This window comes from Leptonotus elevatus, chromosome 13 (assembly GCF_054856555.1).
Source record: "Leptonotus elevatus isolate MCC_2025b chromosome 13, RoL_Lele_1.0, whole genome shotgun sequence".
In the NCBI taxonomy this organism is placed as follows: Eukaryota; Metazoa; Chordata; class Actinopteri; order Syngnathiformes; family Syngnathidae; genus Leptonotus; species Leptonotus elevatus.
The window spans coordinates 12,611,341-12,634,829 of NC_141251.1; the positions used below are offsets into that span (position 1 = coordinate 12,611,341).

A 23,489-nucleotide genomic window follows, 5' to 3' on the forward strand; every position below is an offset into this window, starting at 1 on the left:
AATGGGTGGATGGAAACCCATCTAATGAGGTGAGATGTGTGCGCAGGTCCCAATAGGTCATATCTGCAAACAGAAAGCTAGCATAGTAGCAATTAAGAGGCCATATCGTTTGTATAAAAATTATTGTGTTAAAATAAACATTACAGTCGTGCTTGATTCTTTCACATTTCATTGTATGACAATATTTTATTTATTTTTTATTTTTTTAGAGCCAGCACATATCTGTCAAGTACAGCATTTTTTAGGGATTGGCGAGTGCCGATACCAGGTATCATGTCAGGCCAATACCCGGCGGCAATTTCAAAGTACAGTGTTCCCTCACTTTTCATGGGTAATACGTTCCACGCCCACGTAAAGGTCATTAAAAAAAAGTTGGGTTTTTTCCCACTTCAATAACCGCTAATACTGCCTGTCACTTTAATGAGCTCTTTGGAGTTAAACAAGCCTTGTTGAAGTTAATTGCTTTCAATTAACTTGTTCCTGCAGTGCACTTGCAAGGAGAAAGGGGGGAGGGGCGAGCAGGAATGAGATGTAACTGGGATCTGTTCTAAAAATAGCTCACCACTGATGGGAGCTTAGTAAGAAGAATTAAAAGAAGAAAGATGTCAACATTTTTTTTAAACTTAGCATAGTACACATTTCTTAATTTACAAAGTATTCAATACTTAGTTAAAACATTTAATAGATTGTTTTGAATGAAAGAACGAGCTGTTTTTTTTAATGTACTTAAATATTACAGAAAAAGGACAAAAATAGCAGCATGAATGTTCCCATATAAAAATCGAGTAAATTCGCAATAAGTGAACCGCGAAGTAGTCAGGGACCACTGTACGGTATTCGCGACGGCAGCCGATACTTCTGGTGGCCATTTTATGATAAGGAGTAAAAATGGGAATTCAGAAGAATAAATTGTCATAATTTCATGCAATTTTAAGGAAAAATGCTATATTGGGACATACATGTCCTTATTTTGAAATTATTATTTTAATTATCTGTTATTGTTTTTTGGGGGATATCTATTAATTTTATGTATCAAAATTAATTGTGGTCTCGGTACTTGGTATTGGTTACTAATCAAGTTAAGTAACCAAAAGTGGTATTGAACATCCCTATTCTTCATATTTCTTAAAAAAACAGGGATCTGTTTAATAAAATGATATGATAGAGAACATCTGACATCAGTTTTGGATTACACACCCAAAAATTTTTTAAAAACAGCTGTCAGGCCAAGCTCTGTAAAAACTGTATTCCCCATTGTAATCGAACATCTTGTAATATCATAATAGAAACAAGAAGAAAGATGATGTTGACAAGCAGCTGATGACATCAGAATCCAATTTTTTTTTTTTTTGTGGCACCTCTCAAATATAAGATGAAAGTCTACACCTCGTTTACATCATCATCACTTAAGAAAAAATCTATTGTGGCGGCATATTGACAAATAAAATATATAATAAAAACTATCATAGAAACTGACTGTCCAAATACTTCTGGATGTTACTCAACTTATAGCCTTGTGTGACCTATTTACAATGGTAACGAGCTGCCGTCTCCTGAAGTGAACCTTCCTCGGAAGGCGTTTACACTTTCCAAACTTATTTTCACAATCACTGCCTATCAAATTAATAAGAACATGAATGTAAAATAGGAGCAGGTCTGCCTCACTTTTGACAGGCTCCGGGTTCCTTCCTGTGAGGAGTTTGCATGTTTGATTTTCTTTGGGTACTCGGGCTTCCTCCCACAAGTTAAAAACATGCATGTTATATATGATTTGAAGACTAAAAAAATATCCATTGGGGTGTGGATGGTGTCTATGAGTGCAAATTTCCATTATTCCAGGATGTACTTTAAACTTGAGAGAAAATGGATGGCTGAATATAAATCCTAATAGCTTCTCTGGAGAATCCCCTGCTCGTATTTAAATTAGCACGCATTCCCTGACATGGTGACTTTCCAAATGTCCATGTCAGCGTGGCACCTTGAGGAGCAAGAGGCAACCCCGGACCTGCACAGCGATGCAAGGTTTTCACCTCCACTGCGCAGCCGTCTCGTTTGCATTCCAAGAGCGGAATTTTCCTATTAGGGGTAGTTAATAAGATGCTAATACTTTGGAATTTCAACCTCAGCAAAAGGACATTGAGCACTTTAAACGCATTAACATGCCTCGTGTGAAGCCTGCAAGCACTCCGAGAAGAGTCGTCTCTTTTTTTCTTTTTTTTTTGAGCCCTTGCTACTCTCTTCTGTAATCTGCAGACTTTGATTAAGTATAATTAATACATTACTCCTCATGCCAAGGAGAGGGAACAACATAATCTCATCAAAGTTCCTACAAGGCGGCAAGGAAATGAACTCAACTGAAGCCATTTTCTTTAAGGGGATGTGATCAATTCTAATTCCCCAGATCAAGTGCCACAGTTAACATGTTGAGCTGATTGCATGCCTCCCATTTGCGGGCTGGCGCGTAAGCCACCGCTGGTGTTCGTCAACTGTGACACCACGGAAATAAAAAGAGCCCGCGACCTTTCCCGTGGACATATATGTTGCAACTGCAGCTGATCGATAGGAGAGGAAAACACTCGAAGCGGCGAGGGCTGCCGAGTGTCTCGCTCTGGGACATGCACACGCTTTACAGCTCTCTAAACCTGTCACTCACCGTGTGCCGCAGATACACACACACAGAGAGAATCACCGTACAATGTGTAAATTAGCATCACAGCTTGACTTAGAAAAAAAAACGTGTATTTATTACATTTTATTCCACGGTACTGTGCTGTACTGAACTGTTGACATGTGACAAGCGTTCACTTTAATGCTGATACGGTATGTGTCAAAATTGTCTCAGTATTAAGCAATAACGCAGCTATTAGCCTCATTGTGTCAATCTGGTGAGACAATGTTGACAAGCGTACTCTTTCGATGCTTTTGTGTGCCAATAATGATGTATTGTGTAGAATTACGCAACAATTTGACTATTCGCTCAGCTTCAACCATTCATTCTAATTGTGTTTAATGTCAAAAAATATATTCTTGCACAGAATCAAGCAGTCAGATTCTAGATCGATTAACACTGCGGGGCTCAAGTGACAGGATTTGGATGTTTTGTTCTTAAGTAGCACAAATCAAATAGGCACCATGGTAAAGATTGGAATCAGGCCTTTTCCAAATGTGGAGAAAAATCTGATATACTTTGGATGTGCCAAAGTGACTGCAGCATAAAACTGCAGATCAGATCAGTTAATTTGTCAACCATGGACACATTTTTCTATAAAATAAAAAAAGAATACAGAAAGTTGGGTTCACTTGATTAGTTTTGATTGACCCTAATAAGGACTTTGGACTAGGCCCTTCGTAGACATCTTAAAATTCTCACAACTTACGTTTAGCTCATGTCTGGGGAACAAGAAATCCTGTACAATCCTCAATTAATTTCTTTGGCATTTCAGTTTGGTGAACACATTTCTAAGAAGACACATTGCTTTTGTGTAGGAATTGCATTTTAGAAAATAAATCATACATTTTCAAGTAGTGATATAATGATACAATATGATGACAGTCACAGTAATGATGTTTCATACAGTAAAACGTTCCATTACTACTCAAGTGTCCTGAAATTGTTCAACTCCAATTTGTACGACAGTGTGTAAAAGTTCACCACTAGATGTCACTATGGCAAAAGGCTGGGCGAGCAGGAGTTAGCCAGAGCAGCTAACAAGAGTGGCTAGCGGGTGTTAGCCAAAGCCATAGGCCGAAGTGGCTAACAAGAGTGGCTAGCGGGAGAAGCTAGTAAAAGCTTGCAAGAGCAAAGAAGAGGGCTACAAGTGGTGGGAGCCTGAATCACGGGACTTAGCGAAGGCCACCTGCAGGCCCCAGCGGCGGAAGATAAGCGGTGGTCGACCCATTGGGTCTTCTTGTTCAACTTTGGACATCCGTAGCAGAAAGATGGCGGTGAAGCATGTCAGCCTGTAATGTAAATAGCGATTACTAGACATACAAATATAGCTATGTATATATAAAAAAAATTATATTGATGTGATTGAACAGATCTTTTTATTGTTCAGACAATGTGAATGAATTATTAGTTCACCACTAGATGGCGCTAACTTCTACACACTGTATTGCCTCAATCTGGTTCAGAAAAGGAGATGCAAGAAGTAAAACAAAGAGAAATGAAGAAGTGTAAAACTTTCAAATAAATGTGATTCTTGAGTGTCAAATGAGGTATGCGTTTTGTCTTGTATAAAGACGCTTGTGTTCAATTTTATGCTTCACACACCACATCACAAATGCTTATATTAGCTGTGAGTTGTGTTGAGTCACCTGACAAGCACGAACGAAGAAATTCCACTCTTTTTAAGCTTTTCCAGGATATTTTTCCTTCTTTGGAATGATCCAATAATTCTATGTTTTATCTATTTTTTATTATGACACAAAGTTGACTTTATGGAGTTTTATGATCAGGACAGGATGCATTGCAGAATAAAAAAGAAACAAATGGGAAGAAATATAAAAATATATATATATTAACACAAAGTATGCATAAACATGAAATATGGATACATGAAAAAATTTTGCACGTAGAAACCACCACATTTTGCTGTCAAGTTGGAGGATGATTATTTTTTATTTTTTTTTATACAGCAGCTCCCTGTGATATTGGCATGAAACCGAATAGAAAGTCTCATATCTCTCTTGTCACAACTCACTGACTCCAATAAACGACCTCAGCCTTTGTTGTCACCATCATAATGACAAAGACAACACACCCTCAGCGGCCAATGTACCAAAGCATTTTGCTGCCATACTAAAAAAAAAAAAGAAGACAGAGTATCATGTAAATACGTAAATGGTCGATGTTGGGACTCTGGGCGTGTGGAGGTCCGAATTGCAAAGACTGGAGACAATTGGCAAATACAATGATGACTTGATTGAACCAAATGAATTTGAAGTTATTTCTAGTGAATTGAAATATTTTTTTAACTAATTCAATGGGAAAACGTAATAAATCTCGATTAATCAAAAATTTCAGCTACTGTTTTCTACTTGTAACATATTTACTTGAGTAAAATCTTGGAATTAATGTATACTCATCAAAAACAAAGCATATTTTGATTCAAATGCTTATAATAGCTATCGTTGCCCCTTAAATATGATTATTTCCTGTAAAATACAAGTTAAACAAAACGATCAAAACTTCAGTCACTTTTCTTTCTCTTCTTTGATCCTTCCTCGGGTCCCCTGACAACTTCACGACTCTCGCTGGATTCTGAAGTATTCGGTTTAGGTGAACGGTATGGGATTTTTAATAGGTTTTAGGTGAATTAATGAGCACATATACACATACTCACACACATACAAAAAAAAAAGAAAATTAAAAGAGAGAGAGCAATGATGATGACGTGCTGAATCTGTAAGATTAATGAATGAACAATACTGAGCTCTCCCAGGAAGAAAAAAACTATTTTTATATATTCTTCTCAATTCTCAAAATGTCTTTCTTACAATTTTACACAGATTAGCCAAATGATAGAAAAACATTATAGAAGCCAGACAGTATGTCATTCCTTGCCCCTCCAGTTTAATCAATGAGGAACAATGCAATGTTAAGCACTTTGAAGCGTCGTCTCTTTGGTACAACCCCGAGCATGTCAAAATCCTCATACTGATAACAATCTCGTCCATGGTGCTCAAGGACTGCAGAATCTCACTATGCCTAAAGCTAAGCATAAAGATTTAATCTTTGCATGAGATCAAATTTAATTGAATCATGTAAACAAGCCATATTCTTGCTTCGCATGTCATCTACCATTTACCGTTGCCTGTTTATCTTGTTTATTTTATCTTATTTTTGATAAGATGTAGATATAAGATGAAAAGGTCATATCATCGGAAGATGACATTTTCAAGGTAGAACAAGGTAAACTGGCAACAGTAGAATAATGCCCCAGGTTATCCGGAATAGCCATTTTTGAGCCTTGTGTCAGTTTTTTTTTAAATCATGTCAGCAAGCCAGTTTTTTTGTGCCATGTGCATGTCAATCACACGTGTGTCATATTTTTAATTTTTTTACCATTTTTTTTAAATACATTTCTGCATATTCAACTACCTACAGTATGCACTACCTTGACTAAAATACACTTCTCCTGTTTCTTCTCAAGCACTCGTCCTAATAATAAACCTGAATCGATCATGCCGCGTCATCACAACGCATGCCGGAGGAAAAGAATATAACGATATTCGCACGCTCATCTGTCGTCCGGGTGGCTCATTAGTGCGGCAAGTCCCCGCCAGTGCACACATTGAGTGAATGTAAATGCTTGGTAGAAGGCGTCTCTCTGGGTGGCACAGCCCAAGAATACCTCCAGTGAGGAGGCTACTATAAATCATCGTGTGTCAATACCTCAGCATTTATCACATAGACTCCCAACTGGATTAATTAAGTAGCAGTTACAATTTACCTTTAGGAAATAAAATATATAGAGGGTCAGGATGGAATATTGTGAAGCCACCTGAGCAAATTCATGTAGCCCAGTGTATACTGAGCCAAATTGTTCAGAAATAGTTGATAAATACATAATAAAAAATAATAGTTGTTACAAATAAGTATGTGAGTTCCTTATTTGTTCAGTTTATGTATATTTTCTACCGTAATAGTCACTCTTTGGCAACGAGTACAGCCTAACTTATGCAAACTGTCATTCATCTTTATTCTGTATTGTCATTGGGTAAATGTCAAGTTCAGCCAATGTCAGTTACGTGGAGATCGAAGGGGCGGGTCTTATTACAACTGACGCTACGTTGTTGCAGTAGACGTGAGAGAAGAATGCTCGAGAACCTGTTGGAGTGAAGCTGTTTCACCGAACTGTGCGAGCTTGTTGTACGCTACATCGGGACAAACTACTCGTTTTTACTGGATGTTTGTACATACTGGATGCCTAAGAGGTAATTACATCTGTCTGGTTATGTTAAAAAAAAAAATTACTACTATCCGTTTGGTTTGAATTAGCATTTGTTGCTAATCGCGATTAGCTATTAACCTTACCAGTACAGTGATGTTAGTTAGCTGTCGCTGCTAATGATAATGTGAGTTGAGAGACAATTTCCTGCTAGTTCTACACGAAATAGTATATGGACTTGTAGCTCAGTCAGTACTGTCCTGTTAATTTAGGAGCAGTCGTGGTCAGTTGTGAGCAGTCTGGAAAACACTCTGCTGGACAAGTCAACTTGAAGAGCTGTGTTTTTCCCCCCATCCAATAAGGTAATTTGATTGTAATATATTTTTTTCACAACTTAACAACTTTGATATTTGGGTGTCTTGTCTATTTACTCTAGCGAATTAGTTGTTTTCTCAATCTGGTAATTGCGACAAATTCACTTTAAAACTCAACCTAAAATAATTAAACAAATCTGGGGCCCTTCTCTGTATTACATGGGGGTCAGATGGGCTACATTCATTTACAGCTAATTTACCTTTTATCCCTCAGCCTCTTTGAATATCTGACGGTAAATTTGTGGTCATCGGATCTATTTAACTCTATGAAGCCAAACGTATCATATTAAATACAAGACATTTTGAGCCCTCTATTTAATGAGTATAATATCCCCCCCCCCTCCCCCTACATTGAAACCCTGACATATATGATCTGATACATGTGTTGCACGGATAATCCATTAGAGGGCAGTAGCACCCAGTTGATGGCCTCTGGTACAAGGGTATGATTATTTTAATTTTTTTTGCTAATCTGCACCCACAGTTTACAAATCTGTTCCCACAGTGTAGCACGTTAATAAGAAACAAAGAAGAACACTCAAATATATAGATACACGCATTAGCATTTTTTTGCCTAAAGATGGCAGTGTTTTCACAGTTTCACTGGTTTCCTCGTTGCCTACAGTCTTAAAAAAAAATGATTTTAACCTCTCATTTCTACAAAATCAAAATGGCATGGAGTTTCTCGCCTGTTTCACACACAACACTTCCAGTTTTCAAATAAATCAAACTTGTATCTATATATTGGAGTGTTCTTCTTTGTTTCTTATTGACGTGCTAAACTGTGGGTACAGATTGCTAAACTCTAGATTGCTTAACTGTGGGAACAGATAAGTAAAAAATAATAATAAATAAAATTCATACCCTGGTACCAGAGGGGCTCCATACTTTTCCAGCAACCTCGCAAGATTGCCCCAAATTAGAAAGGAAAGACATCTATGCTTATTCATTATTAACTTATTAATGGGAAATGTTCTTTCTGATTTTTGGAAATACTAATACGTTTTGATATGTCTGTTTATTATTACATTTTTGACAGTTATAAAGGTACAAATTTAAAGCATTATGACCGGATGTATCAAATATGATACAAAACAAAAGTCATATGTGGAAGTTGACTTTCAAAAAAAAAAGTGTTTGTTTTGTTCAAAAGGACCACTAAAAACTCTATTTACAAAGAATCTGAATTTTCGCTCATATACTTCATGGTTCAGGCTTTATTTAATAGACCTGGCACTACTGTGAACTCTGCATGATTGCTTTATTGCAGTGTTGTTGCGTTCCATATTAAACAAAATAGCTCACCATCCAAATCAATCCAACAGGATCATTGTCTGATTTGTATAGTTTGCACACAGCATGTAGCAAATTTCTCCTTTGTCAATGAGTTCTTGACTTTTTCACCGCAAAGCACTGATTGATGTGAAGCACATGTTTAGGAGGCAGTCGGCCTGATCTTTAAAAAGCACACAAGTAGAGTGCCGGCAGACGTTGAGGTTACTGCGATCACCGTTAGCTCATTAAACTGATTGTTAAGCGAAAAAAATTAACGAGCAGGTGATTGCACAGTGACACACGGGCAGTGTCATCTTTAATTATGGCCATTAGCAAGGGCGGCAATGACCTAAATAGTGATCAGCTAAATGGATTGTTCTCATTTTCCCTTTTTTGTAGTGCAGCTAACTCGAAAAATACAGTGTTGAAAAAAACATATTAAACAAAAAAAGAGCTTAACAAAAGCAATTGATCGGATTTCTTAATCAGATTTGTTAATGTACTCAATGGTCATCAACATTTTTAATTAGTGCATCTGTGTATGTTGGTGACTTGGTATATATTTAGTACTTTCTTGATTTGAAAAAAAAACCCCAATAAGCATGTCATTGAAGCGCGCCGTGACACTCTTGTAGCGCACGTCGTTCGTCATTTCACGTCCTCATCCTCCAAACAGCTTCTGAGTCACCCTCACGGTGACCCCATCAGGCTGAGTGTTTCACCTGACTCCAACGTCTCTTAGAGTGACATGTTTGTCTTTGAGGTGCACACTCTCACAGCTCCCACGGTAGCTGTCATTCCACTTCATCCACATGAGATGGATTCAAATCATCATATGCATTCATTCAAATACAGTCAAAACTATTTAGTACCCATTGTAAATGTACAAACTTTTACTTGGTAGTCAATTAAAAAATAAATAAATGAATACATGAATAAATAAAATAGAGACGCATATAAAAAAAAAGCAAGGTAAGCTTCGTAGCGTTCCTAAAGAAACGGCATGCGATCGGGAGAGTCACCCTCCCCCACGCCGTGTTCATGTGTTTTGATCGTCCCTTTAGGAACGCTTCGGAGGTTTACCTCGCTTTCTTAATGGGCGTTTTACATTGCTCGGCAGAGAGCAGCCACCATTCTACGTCACTACGCACTGAATGCGTTGCGAAGTAAATAACAAGGGCGGCGTACATCCAAATAAAGTTTCTACAAAATGTATTCAACTGGAATACATTTTTTATTTTTATGAATCTCATAGTTATGTTAGTAACAACCAAATAAATAATATAGCGCAAACTTGTCATGACAGTCGGGGTTCCTTTTAAGATCTTTTAGCACACTAGCATGACTGGCTATCCATCAATTTGTTCATATATGTTGTAATTTGATGAGGGAATTATACATTTATATGGTTTCACAGTCATAACAGTAATTTGAGGGAAACCATAACTATAATGTGGCCTGCAGTAAAAAATGAGCCTGACACCCCTGCAAATCGCCGCACCAGGTGGCGGTGACACATCTGTCGAGTACTGAGTCAGACGAAATTAATTTATCAAATTAACATTTTCTCCCTCTTGTGTTTGCGATTTGTGTTTCTCGTCGTTTATCAACGGGATGTTTTAAAGCTGTATTTAGCTGCTGAGCTGTTTATTTCCCAATTTGCAAAACTGGGCCATGAAATTGATTGTCAAATTTGGTTAATTTAATACGTTTCAATTTGTTCTTTTATGAGCCCTTTAAAGTGGACTGGGGAAATCTGTTTTTCTATTAAGTCCCAACTGTGTTCGACTTTTCTATTATGACCTAAATGTTGTCCATAAAATCTATGTACATGTCCTTGTTGTGTCTGTTGCAAAATTTTTTTGGAAATTAACAAATGATCTTTTTGAACGACTTTAAATCCGGACTGAGAGCACGTACATGTAACTAATTCATATGCCATTTTAAATTGTGTTGCAACGGTAACTTCTGTATATATATATATATATATATACGTTCACCAAAATACCTGGTATGTATTGTGCATGAAAAATCCTGTTAATGTGCATTGTAGGAGGAGTCATGAAGAGGAATTGTACAATTGCCCATAATGAAGAGAAGATTGCTCAGTGATCTCTGGTCACTGATTCAAACATCTCCATCTTCAGTCCAATGATGTCAGCAGCCATCTAATGAGTTTATTGATCGTTTTGTGTCCCTGACACTCCAGCAGGCAACAGCACAGTAGATGGCACTTGATGGTGATGGTCATCTGAAAGTCCACAGGTGGCATGTAGTGTTCCATTTGAGACTCCTTTCTTTGGTGTGGCGGTAGTTTTTTTAATGTATTTTTTTATATAGTTTAGGTGTACATTAACCAGCTGTTTTCTCAACTGTGTGTGTGTGTTTATGTGTGCGTGCGTGCGTGCGTGCCTGGGTCCTCAAGATGCTTTGGAAAGTGAGGGGCGTAAAAGGTAACGTTGGCGGGTGGGTGAGGTAAGGGCACAGGGACAACAGGGGGTGCAGAGCTGAATCTATTGAAAAAGCAATTCAACCGATGAACCCTCTCCAAAGTGCCTCCCTGCTGCAGATGGCCTTTAGAATCTCAGCAACACATTCAATCCTTGATGTTGAATTCAAGTCGGCACTATGTATTACACTACACTTTATACGCTATTTTGTGCCTTTTAGGGTCAGCCTTGTTCCAATGCAAGTAAACCATTCTTATACTGCTGGGCCAGCGTCAAGTACACAAGTGGTACCTTGACTTAAGAGGGCCTCAATTTTTCAAGTTAAGAGTTTTTCCCCCTTACTATGTCAGTTACTTATAACGGAGCTTCATGCAGTGGATTGCCTGATTGGCTAGGAATGCACTATTTACATGAACCTCGCCCTGCCTCCTCATTTTATTGTCCTTTACTGCCATTGATCCATTCCAGCCTCCTCCACATAAAACATTAAAAGAAAGTTGTGATTTTTTTTTAATAATTTTTTTTTTATTATTAAACCAAAAGAAAATAGTGTTTTGGGGAGAAAAACGATGTTGCCACCCATCTATTTTTTCTCAGAATTGTTCTCTCTTTTTCTTTTTTTTACCAGATGTCCTGGGAAAACAAAAATCTCTCCCAGGACACAATTTGTCCCGTTTTGTTTGTTTGTTTATTTTTAGGAAGAATGCCAAAAGCTAATTTGATTTCCTTAATTCTGTAGTCTAAAAATGTCCCTGCCGCTACCGTCGGCAGAACATTTACGTAGGTGCACTATGGATTACCGTAGCTCAGGCACCGTTTGTGTCATCTGAAAAATTCCAATTGTGTCTGAAAGCTAAGCCCTTGTGCTTTACAGAAAAAGTACTGTCATTACGGTAATTTCAGTCCTCCTCTCACGGGAGCCAGGGAAGTCTGAGTTGCGACAAAAGAGTGCAGAGAAGAACAATGGGATTTTCAGGCATTTCTATAATTTGAACAAAAAAATGTTAACAAGTATATCGACGCTTGTATCACGTGGGGGCTTTTTATAGAACCGTACGTACGTAAATGTGGGTGAGGTTTTTCTAGAATAGTACAATATACGTTGCCGCGTCGTGTTTGTATGCCTTGTGACGAGCTGAATAATGAACAGTTAATGAACTTAGTTCAGTTTGTTTCGTGATGAGGGACATACATTGCATTACAGTCTCTCTCTCTCTCTCTCTCTGTCTCCAAATTCTCAGCATTTGAACAAAAAGTGGCACGTCTAAAATTATTCATACCTTTCTCCTAAAAAATCAATAGGAAAGCCTTTATTGGCTATTACAGCAAATAAAACGCATCCTATATTTGCTGATCAGCTTTTTGCATGACTCGGCTGATATTTTTGCCCATTCATCTTTAGTAATGAGCTCTTCTTGATCTTTATTTCCCTTCACAGATTTTCAACTGAATTCAAGTCTGGACTGTCTGGGCCACCGCAAAACGTACAACAAACGGGGTATGAATAATTTCAGGCTTGACTGTTAAGTGCCCGAGCTTGGTCAGGTGTCCCTTTTTTCACAAATCCGAGGTGGCAACCCTATGTAGTCAAAGTACCACTGCGCTTGAGTACAGAATAATAATTTTGATGGGAATAATGTTTATGAGAAGCTTTACATGGTGCTGCAAGCCCACAACAGACATCAAACTTTTATGTGCAGGTAAGAATCACTCCTGGGCTGTTTGTTTTCATCTCCCTCCCGCAAACGGGAAGTGTTGACTCTGCACAACTCGAATCCGGTGTTAAATGGAAGCTGCGCTTTCAGGCATGGCGACAGGAGGAACTGGCAGGATCCTGCAGGAAGAGGCTGCCGCCTATTTCGGGTCTTTGTGTTTAACCCAATTAGAGCGTCTGCATGCACCGGCTGAACCGACAGCAGCCGTGCGACTTGAGAAGTGGGGCAGAAGCATAATAGGCGCGGACGTGTGATTCCGGCAAGACAATAGCTTGTTGTTCCCGTGGAAAAAAAATGTAGAGACTGCAGTCTTATGAGGAGCGTGGAGAAGCAGGTCGTGTCATAACACCAGAGGATGGCACGCCATACTTTGCGGCGACCTTGGCGCCACGTGCACCTGTCCTACAATCCCACAGCAATTCCTTTTTGTGGCTAAGCTGTCAATAGGGCCCGCAGGCTTTGATGAAACCCCAATAAAAAGCATAAAGCTGCTAAATAAACGAAGCGGCACGAAGGGGCACCTGGGGCCCCGCCGTGTGGGAGCTTGTCCAAATGCAATAAAGAAAGTACATGTTGGTGAAAATCCAACAGTGAGGCGGCAGATAGAAACCTGGATGCGCTTTGAAAATAAGTCACATCCAAAATACATTTGACATATTTGAAGATATGGCTCTGATGTGGCCACCTTTCAACGTTGACCTGAATGGGCTAGTACAAATTTCAAAACTAAATTAGAAGCACTGTGCATTAATGGCAATTAGCCTGATTTTCAACCGACCGACTAACTTATTCTCTGCTTGTGAGAATGATTATTTGACATATCTTTGTTCATCCACCTTCTTTATGCCAGCAATGAATAGTGACAGGATGAATAATTAAAGACTCTTCCATTAGATGGCAGAATTAACAATAAACCCTATATCTGTTGCCTTTCATACAACACTGAGTAATTCATGGCTTTCTGTCAGCTTTGTGTTCAATTGAACAGGCCCAGATTGAAGTCAATTTGAGAGAGTCCATTGAGACAAGATCATTAATTTCGCGCAAAATAAAAACTCAAAATAATGTGTAAAAGCGGGCCTCGGCTCCATTAAAGTTGGGAAATAATGTAGTAGATTATGTCCGTTTATTTCGGGGTTTGGTATTCAAATCCCATCTCATAATACGAATACAATATTAAATGAATCTCTGGCAGTGTCGATCAGAAGTGAGCAGAATGTTTGATGCAGCTCTTGAATTTGTTTGACCGTTTCTGCTTTTCAGAACTTCAGCTCAAACTACTGATCACACAGTCCAAAACCCTAGAGGTTACTTATTGCGAGCTTAGTGAGAAAACAAACAACAATGTCAGCTGTCATTTTCATCATGTGGCGTCTTGTCTATTTTGATGTCAATCTCAAACCTGCCAGGTGGAAAGAACGTATTTCTAATGATCCTTATGTGTGTTTGTGTGCGCGCTGAGCTGCGTCCAATAAGACTGCATCTCAGCGCCTCGGAGGAATCCCCACAGTGACTGAAGCAACAGATGTGGATGCTCGTTGGGAAGTTTATTTGCTATTTTACCCTTCACAGGACATCACTCCTAATTAGCTCTCCATGGATGCGAGTGGGCTGCCGGACTGTTGCCTCATCAATTGGCTCAATGATGTGTCTTGATGCGGGTATGCTCACTCGCGCGCACACTAAACCCCCCCCCCCCAAAAAAAAAGATGGGAAAGACTCCAGCTCACCCGCGACCCTAAAGAGATAAAGCAGTCGGAAAGCAAATGGCCGACATGGCACTTTACGCCACCTGGTGGCCATTTTATATTGACTCATTGAGTGACCCTGGTTTTGTCTCGCGAGTTGACCATTTGAGTTAGTAGTACACTAGTGGACAAAAGTGTTGATACTCATTGTAAATGAAAGAAAATAAATAATAATACGATTAAAATATTCAAGTGCTGTAAATGTTATCACACAAACCCCACAACAGTGATCCTTTTCTGTTGTTGCACTGAAAATAAAACGTCCCTCCTTACACGATGACAAATGAGGCTTGTTGTGTGCTTACTCCTCCGTCATTATCGCATTATGTTCACAGTTCATTGACCGGAGACAGTCGGATGCGATACAACTGCTGCTTAAGTATCACTCTGCCAACACACCGACAAATATTCTGTCTTCTCGTCCTGATTCCAAATTGATGCCGTTAAATTGTGAAATGAGCTTTTGTCCCGGCCACCACCTGTATTGTTGCTTCCAAACTCAGCATAGTAATCATTTTTTATTGAAACACTCAATACCTACTGGAACAAAACAATGCATAGGTCGCCACCATAGAGGCTGCGGCCATGTTGAAAGGTGTCACCGTAAAACTAGTTCACACAACTCTCAGTATAGATAAATAAATCAGTTATAGATCAATACAATTTGTTTTTGGTTTGTTTTATTGACATTTAAAATATGTGAAAAGATGAAACATTAAGGCAGTGACCGTTCATTCATAGTACCATTTAAGACATGAGAAACAAAATACATTAATCATGTCATGCTTCGGAATGTGATAGAAAAACACCTTTACATAGTTACGAGGTGGTAGATTCAAAAAAATAAATACAATCCGTTTTCATTTGGAATCCGGAATTGGAATGTAGTGAGAAGTACCGCTGAGGTAGGTTGCAGAAACAATCATTTTTGAAACATTAGTAACTCTCAGTTTTCCACAAACTTCATGACAATAGATGCTCTCTGCTAAAAGGGTCTATACAAAAAATAATCTATTGAACACTTTGTTTCCTTTCTAACATTTTTGTTGCAATGACATTGATAAAGTGCTCAGCAGTGAAGTGTGGCCATTTAGTAGGAGAAGCTATTTCCTTTCTAATGTTTTTATTATTATTGCAGTCAGACATTCACAAGTACCCTTTTCATTAAAAAAAATACATTTGCTGGAACTAAAGAGAAAGATGACAGCATTTCGCAGAAATAAAGACAAATCTCAACTCTGCGGCGATACTTGACATTTTGAGATACACAATAGAGGAAAATAGCGTTTTAGTAAAATATGTCTTTGAACCTCTTGTCATTCTGTTCTTTGAATTCACCCAAGGACCATTTTCTTGACAATATGTCATACAAAGAGCAGCGTCGTAAGTCACAGACTTATTTCAGTACAGTAAAGGTTTTCCTCAGCAAGTCCGTCTGAAAAAAGGTAGAAATCAACATTAGCCAAGACTAACAATGAGTCTTCACGAGTGCCCTTGATAGAAGTTACCTTGCTGCAGGCTACTCTGCAGTGAGTGGTTGAGTTGATGCAACTCAGTGTTTGGGTCATGGCGTTCCAACTGCAATGTGAAGGAGACGTTTGGAGGTAGCGAGTTCTCTGAGGAGGTCGGGCTGAGACCGAGTGGATCAAAGTGTCGGGAGGTGAAGTCGGGAATATCGGAGCCTCTCTTTGTGACCAAGTCGAGATCATCCAGGAGGCTCTCGAACACGCCGTCATTCATCAGTTTAGTATGTAGGGCAGAGGGGATAGCAGCCTGGCTGGCCCACTGACAGGAGGAGGGCGGCAGGCTTTGCGGATCGAGGGGGCCAAACATGTCAAAAGTGGAAGCCAACGAGGAGATCTGCTGAGCCAGAATGCTGATCTCCGCCTGCTCCATCTGGCTGTACTGCTCAGATGTCATGTTGACAGGGGACTGGCCGGGGGTGGGGAGACTGGAAGGTAAAACGTACTGGGGAACCTGGTGCATTTGGTGGAGGCTGCCCTCTTGTGGCTGCTCCGAAACGCTCAAGTCATCTTGATGCAGGGCACAATCCCCAGAGCTCTCGCTCATGTCAGACATTGCCAAGCCGTCTGGAACTAATCTGGCATCGGATGCACAAGCTGGGAAATCATAGGTTGGAGCTGAGGGGGAGGCCGGAGAGAGAGGATTCAAGGTGATGAAGATTCTCTGATCAAAGGTGTTTTGCGAAGGGAGGGAGCGGTGAGGTGAGAGGTGGCAGGCGAGCGCAGTCTCCGGGTAGGAGTAGTAGGAAGGAGAAGCCTCCGGGGAGGACAGCAGATGATCGGCGTATCTGTGCGCATCCACGCGGCGGATGAGGCTCGGCTCTTCCCGTTGCACGGTAGAGCAAGAGGACGCAGGGCTGTAGGGAGGAGTGAAGAGCGCAGGGCTGCCCCCTAAAGGAAGGGGCGAGCTATCGGCGTGGTGGTCTTCATCACACTCCAACCTGAGTTTAGGACATGTTTCCTCACTTGGGCTGCTAGGAGTCCCCTGCCTCTTACAGCTTCTGTGGGGAGAAGTGGCTGCCGAGGAAGTATCATCGCTCATTCTTCTCAGCTGAAACTTGGCCTCTGTTTCACTAAAGGATCACAGGATCATTTTTGATTTTCAGAAAAACACTTAACACGTTGGCGCACAACATATGTACACCCTTTCTAATGCACAACAAGGATAAAAAAAATAAAAATAAATAAAAGACCCACATTCATTATTTCATGCGAGCTGCGTTTTTCTTTGATCAATCTTTCTATGCCAAGTATGCAGTATCTTGTTTTTGTTTACCACATATTGTTTTTATTTATCCTTTCTTACATAATGAACAACAATCATTTTAATATCGCTAAATCAAGTTTATAACTGTGTGAAACGTGTTCCCCTTTGACAATCTAACAGATCAAAGTGTCGTTCTAATGTTACCTACTTAGAAAATATATGATGACAATTGTGAAAGATAACTGCTGCAGTTAGCTAAGTAGCTAATTATCGTAGATAGCTAAGTAGCACACTATTTTGGGTAAATAGCGAACTGTTGTAGTTAGCCGAGTATGCTGCATTCGAGGATGGTCGGACTTTTCCGCGTTCTAACCAGCAAGTGTGTACGGGAACGCCCCCTTGAACTCGGAAATTCCACTTGCGAAGTCGGAAAGAAAAAAAAGGGACCCCGACTTCACCGACGGACTTAAAAGTGACGTCACTCTGCAATGGTGAAACACTATTTAACTTCACGTAACACAACGTACGTATTGGTCGTATGCCGCTATCTCTGCATGAAATTATACAGTGAAATACTGAACTGTATGGAATGCTCATGAAATAAGATAAAAACTATAAATGAAGCAAAATTGCGAGAAGGTAAGTTTGCTGGAGGTCAAAATGAGTTTTGAGGACTAAAATAAAAAAAAACAATTTATCATTATCCGCCATTTTGGTTGTTTACTTTCGCCTCAAACGCTTTCATATCGGAAGTGGGGAAAAACAACTTGGATAAATCCGACTTCCGACCCTCCTCGAATGCAGCATTAGCTACGCTACTTAGCCAAGTCACCAAGTAGCGACCAATCACGGCTCACCTGTTTTCTGAAGCTGAGCCGTGATTGGTCGTTACACGAGCCCCTGAACAACTCTGTCATTTTCAGTCGACAGCAAGTCGATCTTGCTGCTTGTCACATATTCCACCAACACAATATTAATAAGAATGTATTGTTTAGACTAGTGGGGGAACATCCAACATATTATTGTAAAGAAAATTCTTGGGTTGACTTCACCTTTTAACTGAAAGTGGTGCAAAAAACTGCTGTTCTAAACAACGCATGATCTTTTAACAATAGTGTAAACATTTGCCATACCTGATGATGAAGTTAGTGCAGCGGATATATGCAGCCTGGCACTGAGACTCTTTGCTAGCACAAATGTAGCTCCAGGCCCATGACAGATCTTTGCACTGAAGTCTCATCACCACCTGGACCTGCAGGCCCTCGTCTGCTTGTACTGGAGAAACATAAGGACATTTTTTTTCATTTTTAATCATGCACAGTCACAAACTTCATTCTGCTCAAATTCACAGTTGAATAAATGAAGCTGAATGAAGCGAGCTACAGCTAAGGAGGCAAAATTAACATAATTAGATCACGTGTATCAAAAACAAATTGAGTTTGAATTCATTCTTGGCTTGTTTGGAAAGTAACTTAATGCCATGTCACGCACACTCAGATGGAGAACTGCACAAAAGTAAATTGCTCTATTCGTAATTATACAATCCCAAATGCCAGATCAAAGAAAAACAAATATTTTAATTTAAAAAAAACCCACTGCTGCTGCTGTTCTTGTGTACTTTAGTGCGGAACTTTTTAGCAAACTTTTGGATCTAATTTATGTATGGTAGTACATTGTTGCATTTTTTTTTTTTTTAAATGATGTCTTCATGAATAAACATGATGCTTTTATTGAATGTAAGTGGGCTTCAGGATGTTGAAAACTGTATAAAAAAGCAGAGCCTCGACCGTGTACTGAGAAATCTCAATTAATTTGAATTTCGGGTAAAACGTATTTCCTTTCAGTAGAATCTCATTTTCTGTAGATCCACTACATAAACATGAAATAGACTTGAAATGACTTTTTATTTATTTATTTTATTATGATTATTATTATCATCATTTATTTATTTATATTTATTTTTTAATACTTTTGATTAGAGCCCCCCCCCCCCCCACCAAAATATTATAATAATATTCAGGACCAAGAAAGAATTAGAATATTACATGAATAACCTTTTGTAAATGATTGTTTAATTCTATACGTCTACATTTTTTAATTTAACTATTACAAAAAAAATGAACTTTTCTACAATATTCAAATGTACTGAAATTGATCTGATTCTGTAGCTGCTTATGTGTCCCAATACTTTTGCCTGCAACATGAATGTGCACAAGAACACGTAAAAATTAATGTAAATAATTAAAGTAGCTTTTGATTGTCTTTGAAGGGCTTACAACCCTGCCAAGCCAAAACGGTTGGGAAATACATATTTAAGAAAAGCACAGTTTACTGAACAAGAACACTAACACTGTTTTTCTCATTAGAGCCTTATGAATAATTAATAATAACGTCTTGGGCCTTGGGTGACTATGTTACTTACATAAACGTCTGTGATGATTCACACTTAAAGAGAGATCTTCAGGGTGGACTAAGCTGTACCATGACCGCCCGACCATTTCTTCTGCCGAGTACCCCATAAAATATAAAACACTGAAAGAAAGAAACACAATATTGGTGAGTAAAAACTTTACCGGGCACGAGTTTATAATATTCATCCAGTGTCCTGCTTGTACCTGTCTGAGAGTCGAGTGAAGCTCATGTCAAGCGCATGCACGCTGTCGAAACTGGGGCACAAGTGTGACTCCGCCCCCCTGAGGCGGTCCACTGTGGGGGTGCAAAGGGCCACAAAGAGGGTCTCGCCGGCAGTACGGATGGCGGACAACTGACAGGGTTCCGCAAAGGACTGGAAGCTGCCTCGGACCAGCATTGAGCAGCTGCTATGCTGCTGCTTGAAGGTCTTGGAGGTCTGCATGTTGCATACAAAAGTCCTCTCTACAGGAGTACAACAAAGTTGACCAGTTGTAAGCATTTACATAAGCAAATTATATAATATCAGTCACATTTCTATGTCCATAAACCTTTTATTTTTTAACATTAACATTAGTTTTAGCTTTTTTCTTTCACATTTAAAAAATACATGATAAGTCAAATGAAAACATATACAGCGGATATATATAAAAATCTACACACCCCAGTTTAAATGCCAGGATGTCCTATAACCGAGACACATCAACTGAGAAACCTTTGGAATTATGGCCAAACTTTCAGTTTCAACATTTTTGAAATACAGACTACAAAAACAGAAATCTCCCAAATGCATACGGGAAAATGTATTATGGTTGAACTTTTTGGCTGTAATTCAAAAAAGGTATAATTTGGGGGCAAACATAAACCTGCAAAAGAACACCATACATACATTGAAGCATGATGGTGGCACATAGTGCTTTGGCGCTGTTTGTTATTCTTCAGCTTAAGTCAATCAAGGTGGGGGGATTTATGAACAGTTCTAAATGCGAGTCGGCGTTAACACAAAAGTATCAGGCTTTCTGCTAGAAATCAAAATTGTCATCAACAGCCTACTAGAACATCTGAAATTTATTTGGGTTTAATCAGAGGTACTTTCACTAGAGGCAGCTGTGTGCGGACTCACATTTAACGTGAGTTTGAGTTTAATTCTGAACATAGGCCACATGCCCAGAGGGTGTGCACACTTGCGCAAATTGCTTTATTTTTACTTCCCCTCAAAATGATTTTTAGAATTTTTGCATATTATGTAGAAAAAGTTTGAAATTTTTTACCTTTGTCACATTTTTTCATGTCACAAATACTGGCATTTAACAGGGGTGTGTAGACTTTTTATATCTGCTGTAGCTCCAAATTTAATGAACGGAATACAAATGCACAAATTGCACAGCAATATGCACGTGCGTCAACAAAAGTGACTTAAATAAAAAGGGTCATGTTAAAATAATTCTGAAAACAGAAATCGCTGGCATCGGGCCAAAACGTCCAAAATCGTCACTTTTCACGAGACCCCCAAAAACGGCACATTTGTTCAACCATTAACATTGCATCCTGAAAGGGAATAAACCATTTTCAACACTTTAGATTGGTCAATATTTAAAGGTAAAAATGGCACCCATGTGTGGAATGACCAAAAGTATAGATTGTTAAAAAAATGTGGAAGTGCAATAAGCATTTGCATAAATGATCACAATATCCAGTTTTTATTTTGTATTTTTTTTTGGGGGGGGGGGGTGCAATATGAATATAATATGTACATAGTTTAAAATAAAAGCCTTGTTCTACTCCCTTAGTCCACTGAACCACTAAAATAAATCACTTTAATTAACTCATTCACTGCCATTGACGGCTATAGACGTCAAAAATTCATTTGAACTATTTCTATTAGTTTCAAATCCCCCCCCCCCCACTTTTGTTAACAAGAGTATGAAAACCTAGAATTTTTTATTGTACATTTAGAACAGTTATACAATTTGTGATTAATCGTGAGTTAACTATTGAAATCATGCGATTAATTACAATTAAAAATGTTCATCGTGTGACACCCCTAATTTTTAATAACCTTTTTTTCCCAATAGTTAACTCACGATTAATCACACATTTTATATCTGTTCTAAATGTACAATAAAAAAATTCTAGGTTTTCATACTCTTATTAAACAAAAGTGAAACTAATAGTTCAAATGAATTTTTGACATCTATAGCCGTCAATGGTAGTAAATGAGTGAAAATGTTTCCTATAAAGGGTGCATGTTACATTATATCTTTAAATTATTAGCCCGCATATGTCAAGAAAGTCAATAAATTTGTCTTCATTATGAGGACACCATTTTAAGATCTCAAGCATTGCACATTCGAAAAACGTGTGCGATGTATCCATGGCTTACACAAAACTCTGCGGCAAGCAATTGGCTGATTTTCCCCAAAACAAAAAAGAAATGTTGCATTACCTGATGATGACATATTTTCATGATGTCCCTTCAGGAAGGACTCAATAACGTCAATGTCCTCACGTTCCACCATGTCATATATGGTGTCTCCTTGAAGCACGTCTACCTGAGAACGGAATGAAAGGTTTGACCCATTTCGGATAAAAAATTCCGTTTCTCTCTTTTTTTTTTTTTTTTTAAAGCTCACCATGGAAAGGCCGAGATATTCCGCTACATTTTCAGACACGTAGACCAGCCTCCCTTGGACATTAGTGACCAGGATGAAACCGTGCAAGGCTTGGAGAAAGGCCTCATAGGCGAAAGAGCAGGGGTGAGTCTCTCCGGTGGGAAGCCCTAAAGGAAGAAAAGTCAGCTCATTCTCGATGCTGGATTTAAAATAAAAAAGTCAGCTATTCTGCACTCACCTTGCAAGAAAAGCCACTTCCTGATGTATGCGCACACGGCGGCCATTGAGTGCAGGTACGAGAGGCGCTCCCGGTCCGCCGGCGGAATGGGCAGCAGAGCTCGCATGTTCCTGATCTCGTGATTGATGTGGTCCCGCCGTGCTTTGGATGCGCCTTTGGTGGATCTGTGAGGAACCATGGCGGGCCAAGTTGAAGGAAACCAAAACGGGCAAACTCACCGGTGGCTCCCTCGCAACCCAAAAATGGCGTTCATCATAGTAAAGAGCAGACTTAGAACATGAATGGTTCCTATGGCAACTGCTGTGATGAGGGGCTGTCCGTGTCTGCAGTGGAGGATGAGGGGCTCTCACTGGACTTGCTGCAAGTGTGTGTGTGTGTGTTTGTGTGATCATTATCTGTCCTGAGCCTTTTTATAGCTGGCGGGGGGGCTTCGGTGTGGGGGCGTCGCACTCAAAAGTGGAGGCTGGGCTTGTGCTGTATGAAGAGGCTACAATGGGAAAGGGCACCCCGCGTCACAAGGGCACTCACAAAAGGAGAAACCTGTTCACTTTTCAAAATCGGGCCCGCTGACATTAAAGAGGCGAATAATTACGTAATTAAGGGCAGCGCTCGAGGATGCGCTGCAATTATCGGACGAGGGCTATTTCATGTCTTTTACAGTGTACACTCCTTTCTGTAGTTTTCACAAATCAACGCTGTCAAGCTATAAATGAATCTCTCGCCTCGAGAGCGGTACATAAAAAGTGCCATTAGCGTGTATACAAATCGAGTCGGTCAGTTAGAGTCGATTTTAGTGCCTTGCTCAAGGATAGCTCAAAAGCAAACGAGCATCTCTCCAATAACTAGTTGCTGTTTTCACATTTGGTGTACAGCAGGAGTTGAACTGTGACCTTCTGCGCTCTGAAGCTCAACTCCCTACAGACGAGCTACGTCCCATAAGCAGCTGTCATAATGAATCGATTAATCGCCAGGTAATCGATTATCAAATTAATCAACAACTATTTTAATAATTGAGTAAACGTTTGGAGCTTTTTATTTATTTATT

The 23,489-nt window shown here is 39.4% G+C and overlaps 1 protein-coding gene and 1 long non-coding RNA gene across 3 annotated transcripts; one reads left to right on the forward strand and one right to left on the reverse strand.

Moving 5' to 3' along the window:
* Positions 1-6,793: 6,793 nt before the first annotated feature.
* Positions 6,794-17,049, forward strand: LOC147163870 (uncharacterized). 2 transcript variants are annotated; one of them, XR_015096974.1, is made up of 4 exons: positions 6,794-6,939; positions 7,166-7,255; positions 12,431-12,490; positions 12,693-17,049. It is a non-coding gene; the product is annotated as an uncharacterized LOC147163870 (long non-coding RNA). The 2 variants fall into 2 exon arrangements; XR_015096973.1 differs by having other exon boundaries at positions 12,431-17,048.
* npas4l (neuronal PAS domain protein 4 like) lies at positions 15,258-22,782 on the reverse strand. Its single transcript, XM_086093847.1, has 8 exons — positions 22,445-22,782; positions 22,228-22,373; positions 22,041-22,146; positions 19,801-20,059; positions 19,608-19,717; positions 18,319-18,460; positions 15,964-17,051; positions 15,258-15,890 (listed from the first exon to the last, which is right to left on the reverse strand). Exons 1-8 carry the CDS (start codon positions 22,620-22,622, stop codon positions 15,844-15,846), a joined length of 2,076 nt encoding a protein of 691 aa, XP_085949973.1. The 5' UTR covers positions 22,623-22,782; the 3' UTR covers positions 15,258-15,843.
* Between the last annotated feature and the right edge of the window lie 707 nt (positions 22,783-23,489).